The sequence below is a fragment of the Heterocephalus glaber genome, unplaced genomic scaffold (genome assembly GCF_053883595.1).
Source record: "Heterocephalus glaber isolate CG9 unplaced genomic scaffold, H.glaber_assembly_v1.0 deba00001610, whole genome shotgun sequence".
Classification (NCBI taxonomy): Eukaryota; Metazoa; Chordata; class Mammalia; order Rodentia; family Bathyergidae; genus Heterocephalus; species Heterocephalus glaber.
Window position 1 is genome coordinate 1,666,308 of NW_028258381.1, and position 11,773 is coordinate 1,678,080.

At 39.1% G+C, this 11,773-nt stretch overlaps 1 protein-coding gene across 2 annotated transcripts in view; it reads left to right on the forward strand.

The window, feature by feature from the left end:
* The window catches only part of Fbxo9 (F-box protein 9), a 48,827-nt gene extending 37,611 nt beyond the window's left edge, over nucleotides 1-11,216 (forward strand). For both annotated transcript variants that reach the window (XM_087195972.1, XM_087195973.1), the window contains 6 exons: nucleotides 6,451-6,569; nucleotides 6,734-6,824; nucleotides 7,629-7,724; nucleotides 7,880-7,973; nucleotides 9,641-9,792; nucleotides 10,611-11,216. In XM_087195972.1, coding sequence (XP_087052098.1) covers nucleotides 6,451-6,569; nucleotides 6,734-6,824; nucleotides 7,629-7,724; nucleotides 7,880-7,973; nucleotides 9,641-9,792; nucleotides 10,611-10,719 — 661 coding nt within the window. In that variant the 3' untranslated portion in view covers nucleotides 10,720-11,216. The remainder of the gene's footprint in view (nucleotides 1-6,450; nucleotides 6,570-6,733; nucleotides 6,825-7,628; nucleotides 7,725-7,879; nucleotides 7,974-9,640; nucleotides 9,793-10,610) is intronic.
* The last annotated feature ends 557 nt before the right edge of the window (nucleotides 11,217-11,773 follow it).

An 11,773-nucleotide genomic window follows, 5' to 3' on the forward strand; every position in this document is an offset into this window, starting at 1 on the left:
CGTGGCTAGTTGGAGACCTATATGCCTCACTCATCTGTATATCAAATTCTTTCACTCTGTTTGGGAAGTTTTCTGTCATTCATTCTGTGAACAGTTTTTTTTATATCATTTGTGCTTTTTCCTGATTTTTTATGGATTCCTATCAGTCTTAACCTTCTTTGGATCATATAGGAGCTGCTGGATCAATTTCTCATGGTCCCTTACTATTTTTAAGAAGTCTGTCTTTTCATGGTCACTGACCACAATCCTGTCTTCTGTTTTTGATATTCTGTCTTCACATTTGCTCATTCTCCTGTGAATGCTTTCAGTAGAGTTTTAATATCCTGGATATCTGTTTGAATCTGTTTAATGGATTCTGTTTCTTTCCTATGCTGGGCTTTCATGGTTTCCATTTCTTTCCTATACTGGGCATTCATGGTCCTGAGCTCATCTATTTTTTATCTGTTTCTGTTCTAGGGCCTCTAATCATGTCTTTCATTCTGCTTACCATCTCTTTGGTTATATGGGAAATCATTTCTGTTTTGAATTTTTCTAGAGCTTCATTCATCTGTTTTGTTACTTCCTGTGCCATCAGTGCAGCGTGTCCAGATAATTGATTATCAGAGTTTTCCACCTCGTTTCCCCTAGAATTTGCCTTTGGTGAGCTGCTAGCCTCATTTTGTGCCTTGCTTAGGTGTCTTCTCATTTCTATTTTTGGTGTTGGTACTGTTTTTGTTTCGATTCCTGGGTTGATACTTCAATATTGCTTATTACAAATATCTTTGTTGTGTGTATTTAGAACCTTTATGGAATGATTGTTTCTCAGAAGTGTCTTCCAGATATATCTGGTCGTTAGGTTTTGAATCTCTGATGACTTCTTGGGCTATCTCGTTTTCAGTATACCAGGAAGCACAACTGATTAGATCAGTCACAACACCTAAGCCCAAGTGATACAATCAGCAACAACAATAGCATCAAGCACAGTTTAGAAAATGAAAATTTGTGGTAGTTATTAATCTATCACTTTTAAACCAACTACTGTGGTCTAGTGTGCCTTTTTTGCAGAGATTTTCTTCACTTTTCCAGTGGGCTTCAGTTTTCATCTAGGAGCCTCAGAGAGGCCCTCTTTCTGTTGTTCACTTCTGTTCTATCTTCTGGAGCTCAGATCAATGTCCTTTCTGACCCATTGCCCCTCTGTGGTGTGGATCTGAGTGCTGGCTTGGCCCAGTGGCCAGAGGCGGCAGGGGGGTGCTTCATTGATACCCGATCGACTCAGCTGCTCTCCGCCAAAGGGTCAGGGCCCCACAGTGACTTGGTGGAGACAGGAGAAAGAAGCCCTTACAGGCCAAAGCAGGGAAATCCAGGCTCATTAGTTGTTTTCAGATTGCTTTGCATATTTATTGTTCACCACTTTTTTTTTTAATTTGTTCTTTTGTCGCGCTAAGGTTTTATTCTCGTTTTACAAGTATTCTTCTATTGAGCTTAGTATGTTTGTGTGATTTAATGACAGTGGTTATTCTTTTGTTTTAGTCTAGAATTCTCTTAAGCATTTCTTGTAGGGCTAGCCTGGTGATAGTGAATTCTCTTAGTTTCTGCTTATTGGAGACAGAATATTTCTCCTTCACTTCTGAAAGACAATATTGTTAGGTGTAGTATTCTTGATTGATATTGTTTTTTCTTTCAGGACTTTGAATATACATCTCATTCTCTTCTGGCCTGTAAGAATTCTGCTGAGGTGTCTGCTGTAAATACAGTGGGCATTCCCTTATATGTGACTTTAATGCTTTTGCTGTTTTTACAGTTCTTTGTTTTGTACTTTTGACATTTTGACTATCATATGTCTTGGTGAAGGTCTATTCTGGTTGAATCTAGTTGGGATCTTTTGAACTTCTTGTATTTGGATGTTCATACAGATTTGTGAAGCTTTCAGCTATTATTTTGTGAAACACATTTTTCGATGCCTTTGTCCTTTTCTTTGCTTTCTGCAATTCTGATAAGTTGAATGTTTCCTTTCTTAATGTTATCCCATATATTTTATAAGCTTTCTTCATTCTGAAATTCTACTTGTTCTAGTTTGTTCTGGAAGCTCTTCATTTTATTAGTTGAAGTTTGTGACTCTAAAACTTTCAATTTTATTTTCTAATGAATTCTACCTGTTTGATGAGTTTCTCATTTGTATCCTAAATTGTTTTTCTTGTTTTTTTCTATTGTCTGTGTTCTCATATGTCTCATTGAGTTTCCTTAGAACCATTATTTAGAATTCTTTTCAGTCACTTCATAGATTTCCTTCAAATTGGGATGTATTTCTGCAAAGTTACTGTTCTCCTTTGGAGGTGTCATGTTTTCTTTCATGTTTCCTTTGTACCTACATTGATCTCTACACGTTTGATATAACATTTGCTTCTTTGCTTTTGTGGGATAGCTTTCTTAGGAACAGTTTTTGTTTTTATTTGGATGGGACATGGGGTGCCAGTTATGCTTTGGCTTTGATTGTAGGTGTTCTCAAAAGTGTAGCCTCTGTGTGATTTTTCACATCTCTGACTCATGTCAGCAGTGTCTATGATTGCCTCAGTAGTCTTGACTATAGTGGTTCATGAAAGTAGTTACAAGTGTAGACTTCCAAGGGTGTATGTCTTCAGAGTTAAACACTGATGGTACAGGGGCTTGTGGCAGCAGCTACCACAGTCTTGGTGGTGAAGGATGTGGAGAGAGCTATTCCCCGTGTCCCTTGGGGCAAGCACAGGTAACACCAAGGGTTGTGGCACTAGCAGTTAGGGTCCTCAAGTCATAGAATGTGAAGGAGACCTTCCAAGCACCCTTAGGATGAATATAGGAGATGGCTATCCCTGTAACATCAGGAGCCACAGGATGGGATAGGGCTTTCCCCAGCTCCTACAGGATAAGTACAGGTAATACTGGGGTTTGTGGCATGAGTAATGACAGACCTGAGATTTGGGGATGCACGGGGGACCTTTGCTACTTCCCATGGGTGGGGTGATTGTGGGTGGTTCTGGGCCTTGTAGCCCTGGAATCCACTAACCTGGAGCTGTAGAGTCTGGGTGTTACCTTCACCAGATCCTGAGCATAAATGATACCAGGAAATTGGACACCAACAGAAGCTATTATCCCATGACTGTGAGCTGGATCTCACAGAGTGTGTGCAGGTAACATTTGGGCTTATGATGCTGGCATCTGTGCTTCTGAGGGTGTAGGATGTGAAACCTTCCCTAAAGCCCATGGATCAAGCTTGAATGACACTGGGACTTGTGGCTTTGAGATCTGCTGTCCTGGAACTGCAGGATGTGGATTTTCCCTAGGTCAGGTGGGGGAAGCATTGGTGGGACTGAGACTTGGCCATTGGTGTCCATACCCCTGGAGCTGCAGGACACAGAACCTTCCTTTGCTCCCAAGGGACAAGCTTGGGTGATATGGGGCTTTTTGCATCAGCAGCTGCAGTCTCAAGGCTGTGGACTGGGAAGGAGACCTTCCCTAGTTCTCATGGGGCAAGTGCAGTTGGTGCCCAGTTTGGAACACTAATACCTGCATTCCTGGAAGACTCAGATTGCCGCTTTTCTGGGATCTGTGGGATAGGTGCAGCAGAATACGGGTGGCTGAAGCTGGACTTGTGCACCAGCCCCTGTAGTCTCAGGGTTGTAGGCTGGGAAGAGAATGTCTCCAATTCCCACTAGATGAGTACAGGCATTGCTAAGGTTGGAACTCTTGATACTTGTGTTTCTGGAGCTGCAGGCATGGATATGATCTATGTTAGTCAGCTTTCCATCACTGTGACAGAATATCATAAATACCAAGGGCAAGTTTTATTTTGACTCACCATTTCAGAAGTTTAAGTCCATGGTCATTGCTCTATTGCTTTTGTTTCTGTAGCAGAGCAACTGAGAAGCAAAGGGAGGAAGAGACTGGCACCCCAGTATCCCTTCCGGGGCATGCCCAGTGTTGCCTAACTTCTTCCATTAGGCTCCACCTCATCCCAGGCATACCACAGGCTGATGACCAAGATAACACATTGGCCTTTGGGGGACATTCTAGATCTAGACTTAGAGCAGGACCCTTCCCCATTCTTTGTTTTTTTTTTTTTTCTTTTTCTTTTTCCCTTCCCCGTTCTTGAGGGATGACCATGGGAGACGCGGGAAATTGGGTTACTGGAGCTGCAGGAAGCAGCTTGGGACCTTCCCCAGCTCCTGATGGACAGGAACAGTTGACGCTGAGACTTTGCCCGAGCTGCTGCAGTGCCAAGACCCTGGGCTGGGGAGGAGCCTTCTGTAGTTGCCATGGGGCAAACATGATTGTGATCTGGGCTTGTGGCTGCACTGGTCCTGAAGCTGTAGGGTGATGAAGGGGCCGTCCTCCGTCCTGTGAGGCCCAAAGCTGTTGGCAGCATTGGGGGCCAGCTGCTGGCCCCAAAGGCAGGATGGGATCCTAGCTATGGCTTTGTAGAAACTGGGAATCTGGGGCTTGGGGGAGCCCCAATATCAGTTCCTTCTTTGTAGCTGGGCAGTCACTTGTAGATCAACCAGCTCCCCAGACTGAGTATACAGCCTCTGAGAATTGTGGAATTCTGCAGTGAGGACCCATAGTCTACTGCTATGACAGCAGTTGATGGTACTTGGCTGCTTATTACCTTTTCCTGGCAGTGTGGAAATCCTCCCCAGCCCGGAAGCCAGAGTTGAAATTGTTGTTCTGTAGGTTGACTCCATGATGTTTAGGGTTCTCCTCACTTCTTTGTTCATTTTCAGGGGCCTCCACGTTTTCCTTTGTTGCCTCTTCTCTGTGTCACTTTTATTCAGCTATCTTGGATCCTTCTTCTCAGGCTGGCAGCTTTCTTTCAGCAGTTGCAATATATCATCCCATTCTCTCTAGGCCTTAAAGGTTTCTGCCAAGAAACCTGCTGCTAGGCACACTGGAACTTTTCTTATATGTTACTTTGTCTGTCTGTCTGTCTCCCCCTTGCCTTTCCTGTATGTGGATATTTGTATCTTTGGGTCTGGAAAGTTTTCTGCTGTTATTTCTTTAACATGTAACCACCAGTACTACCTACATGACTGTCTCATCAGGCAGTTTGTACCACTGGTGGTATAAACAGATTTAATCACTCTTATTGGTATTTTTACTAGTAAAATTAATGAAAAGTCTATAAATGGACCAAATCTGGTTAGTTGCTTGAATTTGAATAATCACTGTCCATATAAAAATATTAATACTATTCATACCATTTTTAAAAAATTTTATGACCAACAAATTTATATCATTACATTAAAAAATTTGTATTCATGAATACTTTCTCAGTAATTAATTCTGTAAATTTTAACATGGAAACTTTACAAGTACCCCATTGCTGGTGAATATAATACACATTTACAACTGCTGTACCTCAAATTAGCTGTATTACATTTTTTATACCATTTTAATACTTTCCTTAAAGAACTATAACATCATGACATCTGGTATGCTAACTCAATGCCTTTTCTTTGCATCGTTGTAATCAAAGGCCCCCTAGGACAATAATACTTGTACCACTGGTGGTTCAGACTGGCAGGAGTGATCAAATTCAAATGAGAGCCACCAGGAAACAAAACATAATTACGGTCCCTTCATGAATGTGTTAAATAAACTTTTACCTCTTTATCATTCTCTATTCTAGACTGCCACTGACTAGTACATTTGTTCTTTTGGTGCTGTCCCGTCAGTTCTATAATCTTCATTTCTTTCATTATTTTTTCTCCTCTGATTGTATGTTTTCAAATAACCTGCCTTCAAGTTCACAGATTCTTCTGCTTTTTTGGGTCTGTTGTTGATACTCTCTGTTACATTTCATCATTTAATTCATTGTATTTTTCAGCTCTAGGGTTTCTGATTGATTTTTTTTTTCGTTTCAATTTCTCTGTTAAATTTCTTTGAGTCCTATTCTGCCATCTTGCTCAGCCCTCTGTGTGTTCTTTTCAAAGCATAAACTGTGCTCACAGTGGCTTGGGCGGTTGTATAAATAGCCACTCCCTTTTGTAAGACCCTACCTCATCTGCCCCTTCTACTCTCAGATCATGAAGTCCATTTGCACCTTGTTTCCTTTGCTGCATTTCCCCTTCTGGTCTTTGCTGAGCTCCCCAGTCATACTTCCACCCCAGAGCCTTACCCCTGCTGTGGCTGCTGCCCAGGATGCTCCTCCCATTACTTCAGTCTCCTTCCCAGAGGTATTTCCCTGTCTCAACACTGTCATTCCTGTTTGTATGCTTTACTCTCTCCTGCGTGAGTTTTGCCCTGAGAATACTACTTGGGACTTTCACTTTCCCACTGCTAAAAGAGCAGGGACTTTGCCTTGTCGGTCAGTGTCTCTGTAGCAATTGTAATGGTGCCTTGCAGGTGCTTGACAAATACTTGTTGAATAAAGGGTGACATTATGTCAGCCTGTAGGGACTCAGCTTTTTAAATTCATTGATGTTACGCTTTTTTATCTAGAGACCCTGAAATATGGCGTCTGGCCTGCTTGAAAGTGTGGGGTAGAAGCTGTGTTAAACTTGTTCCATACTCATCCTGGAGAGAGATGTTTTTACAACGGCCTCGTGTTCGATTTGATGGTAAGTTGGATTCTAGAACTCAGAAGAAACAATGACCTATGAATTTCCTATAATTGACCTAAGAACTATGAGCTTCTTTAAAGGAAACCATGACAAAAATAAAGCTGGACATGTGTTATATGACTATAACTTTTAAAGTTTTATTTTCTTAAAAATTTTTATAGGAGTGTATATCAGTAAAACCACATATATTCGTCAAGGGGAACAGTCTCTTGATGGTTTCTACAGAGCCTGGCACCAAGTGGAATATTACAGGTACAACTGTAGTACACTGAGTGAGTGGAAAATTCTCTCTCTCCAAGTATTAGCACGCTAGTTATTTAGTCTGTTGCTTTTGATGTATCCACAAAATGACCTTCAATATTTTTCTCCAGTATTATGACATAGGAACTGCACTCAAACAGAAGATAATAAAAGTCATTTTCTGTTAGCTTATATTTCAGAGCTTTCCTTTTGTTACAGGTATATACATTTGCCTTTTAAAATAACTTGTGCTTTTTATCCAGCTTTAGTGTTCACCAAATAGTACAGTAATTCCCTGACTTACGAATATTCGAGTTACGAACTTTCACAGGTATACTGTATAAGATTCACAGGTGTACTACATAAGACTCATTGTATTAGATTATGAACGAATCTGACTTACCAGCTTTCTCCTTGAATGGAACTCATTCGTAAGTCAGGGACTTACTGTATTATCATTGAGAAATAAGTAGACTCATATTAACCACTGTGTGTTAAACTATTGGATCTCACTTTTGTTTGACATGAATTAGGGCTTTAGGAAAACTTAGAACTTTAATGAAAGTGTAATATCTAATTTTTATGTAATGTAAGTTAAATTAAATGTTCCCACTAAGAAACATAATAAAATGCCTTTAGTGCCTTGTTGCTAGGCTAAAGATTGTCAGTTATGTTTCTTTAATGATATTGTTTTGGCCCATGGTATTTCAGTTTCCTTTTCACAGCTATGAATAGGTTTGAGTACTGATAAGTTAGAGTGTGTTTTATACTTTATGTGTGTGTGGTGTGTTTTGGTTTCTTTATCTTTTTACATAGGTACATAAGGTTCTTTCCCGATGGCTATGTGATGATGATGACAACCCCTGAGGAGCCTCAGTCCATTGTTCCGCGCTTAAGAACTAAGAATACCAGGTAGTATTTTCTGTACTTTTCTGACCAGTCTCCATTTCCAGGTTAACTCAGTTCTGCATGATTATAAAAGCAGTCATAACTTCCTAGTTCATAATTTCATGGATCACTTAAATACACATAATAACTGATTAGTACAAAATGTATTTATTTTTTAGAACTGATGCAATTCTACTGGGTCATTATCGCTTGTCACAAGATACAGACAATCAGACCAAAGTATTTGCTGTAATAACTAAGAAGAAAGAAGAAGTGAGTATATAAGGTGGACTTGACAGTTTTATTATTTCAATAATGTTTCAAGCATTTTCAATTAGAATAAAACACTATTTCATTATTATACATATCTCTGAAGAAAACTGGGATTTTTAAGATGTTATTTTTCATTGGATCAGGTAGTTTTTTCTAGATAGTTTTCCTTTTTTTAGCCCAGTATTTTTACTCATAAAAGGTAAGACAAAATCTCCCTTGAAATAACTAGCAAAATTACACTTAAATATATTTTTGGCTCTTCTCATTTTGTTTTTTTTAAATATCAACCTATCTGTTTTTATTTTATTTTATTTTATTTTATTTTTGGTACCAGGGATAGAACTCGGGTCCTTGCGCTTGCGAGACAGGCGGTGGAACCACTGAGCTAAATCCCCGGCCCTGGCTCTTCTCATTTTGAATGATGGTGGTTTTTCCTTCCTAAAGTGAAAGTAGCCCCATCTAAATCAGTTTTTTAGACAGAATTTCAGTTTCTACTAGAAATGAGCTTGCTTTCTTCCTGTTTTTGCCAAGGGAAGGGGGAGGGGGAAGGGGCAAGCAAACATAATTACTGGTATTTATTATATTCTAGAGTACTTTAAACTCCCTGAACTGGTTGAAAGCCTAGTTTTTTCACAAATTTCTCCATATGCATTTTTTAAATCTTGATTAAAAAACATAGGATATCAGTTATGAAGGAGTTGGAATAAATATTAGCCTGTTGCCTTTAAAGTAGTAGAGCTTTTGAAAGAAATTTTCATCTTCACTCCCCCTCGTTCTGTAGCATTGTGAGGGCAAGGCTTCATCTTATTCTTACCACCTTCTGACCACCTACCACTGGCTTCTCTGCCTCCCTGTGGAATGTAGGGCAGCAGTCTGAGGGACAGAGGTAGGTGTGTAGGCTGTGACCGTGCATTTCCTAAGGTGAAAAGTGGTACTTGTGAGCTCCTGGTTGCTTTTGTCTAATGAAAGTGTTTAGGAACACCCGTGCGGACTGTTGGTTTCTTTTCTTTTGTAATGAAACCATTTGGATTTTTTTTTCTTTTTTGTACCGGGGATCAAACTTGGGACCTTGTGCTTGAGAGGCAGGGGATGGCACCACTGAGCTAAATCTCTGGCTCCTGTAATGAAAGCATTTGAGTTGTTTATACATTTTTGTGATTTTTAGCAACAGTATTTGCAAAAGGTAAGTTGCACTCTTTTTCTGTAGTCTGCATCAGTTTATCACTTTATCTCTCAAAAAATTCCCAACTCTTTACTAGTAGAAAGAAATAGAAGTTTTACAACTGCTGTATAACTTTGGTTAACTTGTTTGACCACCCTAGATCTTTGATTTTTGGGCCATTATATAGAAATATGCAGTCATTTCACACATGGAGTTACTGTGATGATGGGAAGAAACAGGGTCTTTTTAGAGTACTTAAAAATTTTCAAGACACTAATTTTCAGGCTGGGTATTTAGCTCAGTGGTTTTGCCACCTGCCTCACAAGTGCAAGGTCCTGAGTTTGATCCCCAGTACCAAAAAAAAGACTCACTTTCGTGTGATATCTAAGACAAGTCTTTCCTGTATACAAATACTATGTTACTTTTAGTGTCACTGTTAAATAATGTTCCTGGGAATATATAATGTAAGTTTCATAATGGCTCTTGTGCACCTTTTCTTTTACAGAAACCACTTGATTACAAATACAGATATTTTCGTCGTGTACCTGTACAAGAAGCAGAGCATAGTTTTCATGTGGGACTACAGCTGTGTTCCAGTGGCCACCAGAGATTCAACAAACTTATTTGGATCCATCATTCTTGTCACATTTCTTACAAGTGGGTGAACGAAATAAAAAATGACCAAGATCAGTGTAGATATATACTTCATACCCAGTTAGAGAAACTCTCATCTGTTTTGAATTCCCATACTTAACATGTTACAAAAGCACAACCACACAGTGTGATACTCAGGCCTCATTCATGTGATTGGAGCTGCTAGTGATCACATTGACTTCTTGTAATATGTGTAAAGTCTGTAGAATTTCCTGCTTTTGCTTATTTTTCTTTTTAGTGGGAGAAGAGTAATAAAAGCATATTTCATCACCTGATTCCCCCTCACCTGCCTATGATTTTGCTGTTCATTAACAGTAAATAATAAATTTTAAACAGAGTTTTAAATTGTCTGTATCCTTTATCTTAGAAATTCTCTTGGGAATATACTTGAAGAACATAACCAAAAATATCGTATTTTTTTAATAGCTAAATATTGTAAAAGTAAATCTCCCAGAGGGGATATATGAAGTAAATAGTACTATAAGCAGAGAGTGTAACAGTATGTAGTCATAAAAATGGTTCTGTACAGGAAATGCTTAATGTCAGAATTTTCAAGGAAAAGAAGCAGGATTTCCAGTAGAGTCTGATCTCTGCACAGAGAGGTTGAGAGAGATTGAGTTAATGGAAGAAAAACAAGAAAGTCCTTCATGGTAGAATGAAGAGTGACTTTTTAAATACTTCTCTGAATGTTTCAAGTGTTCTACATTATTTAGAATTTACTGAGATGAATTAAAAGTAAAAGGCTAATGCATAGAATAAATGGCCTTCAACAAACACACAAGGTGTTGAAATTTTCTTGTAATTTGGTGTTTTCTTTACAGATCAACTGGTGAGACAGCAGTCAGTGCTTTTGAGATTGACAAGATGTATACCCCCTTGTTCTTCGCCAGAGTGAGGAGCTACACTGCTTTCTCAGAAAGGCCTCTGTAGAGCCTCAAGCCCAGTCTCTCCACTGTTGCATGAATAAAATCATATAGTGCAAAAGAGCACCTAAGTTATAAATGTACATACAGACACACACACACACACACACACACGCACACGGGATTGGAACTTATTTTAAATTGTTGGAATTCTTTTAAAAAGAGTAAATTATTTTTTTTATTTAAAGAGATACATGGTTCTTAGGGTGTTTTGTTTTGAAACTGTAAGTTTAAGTGCATTTATGTTGTGAAAAACCTTTATATGAGTTGTAAACTCATGTTCTTCTTCAAGCAGATTTATGAACAGATATCTGTCACTTAAGTCATCTTCTGCCTGATCATCCTAATACTTAAACGCATCAGGGGAGAACTTCACTGGATAAGTATTTTATTTCCCGCATGGCATAGTCTTTACTAAAGGCTCAAAATGTGAAAACCTGTTCTGGATTTGTATGATGCTGTTTAACCAATAAAGATCATAAATAAATGTTTCTTTCAAGGAAATATTTGGACTGCCTTTCAAAAATGTGAGAATATTTAATCAGCCCTCCTAGGAGAACCAATAGGGGCTTACAAGTTACTGCCTCATTTCATCACAGTCTTTATCTTTACCCAGGCTGTAGCTGACTAGGTCTTGACCTCGTCCAAGTGCCTTACAAATCTGTAAATGGGAAGGAATACATCTTTCAGAACTGGGACACTTTCCAACAACACAGTCATTTTTCCTCATATAAGACTGCTTGAGGGTCATGTAGGCTCTTGTTCAGAAGAGAAAGTTGGGAGGAAGCCAGCTAATTAAATTCTATGTTACCTTTTTACTTAAGGGAGTACCCCTTCCTTAGTAATAAGAATTTGCCTATAGTGTACCTCCACTGTCTTCATATTTGTTTTTGGTGATTAAAATACAAAAGTCGAGTGACTTTCGAAAGTCAACATCTACAGCTATCATTGCTTCATGGTCATACTGACAGTAAAAGACACTTCATAAGTTCTCACAATTCAGTACAAGACAGGCATTTTAAAAAGCTAATTCTGAGCTGGGCATGATGGCGCACGCATTT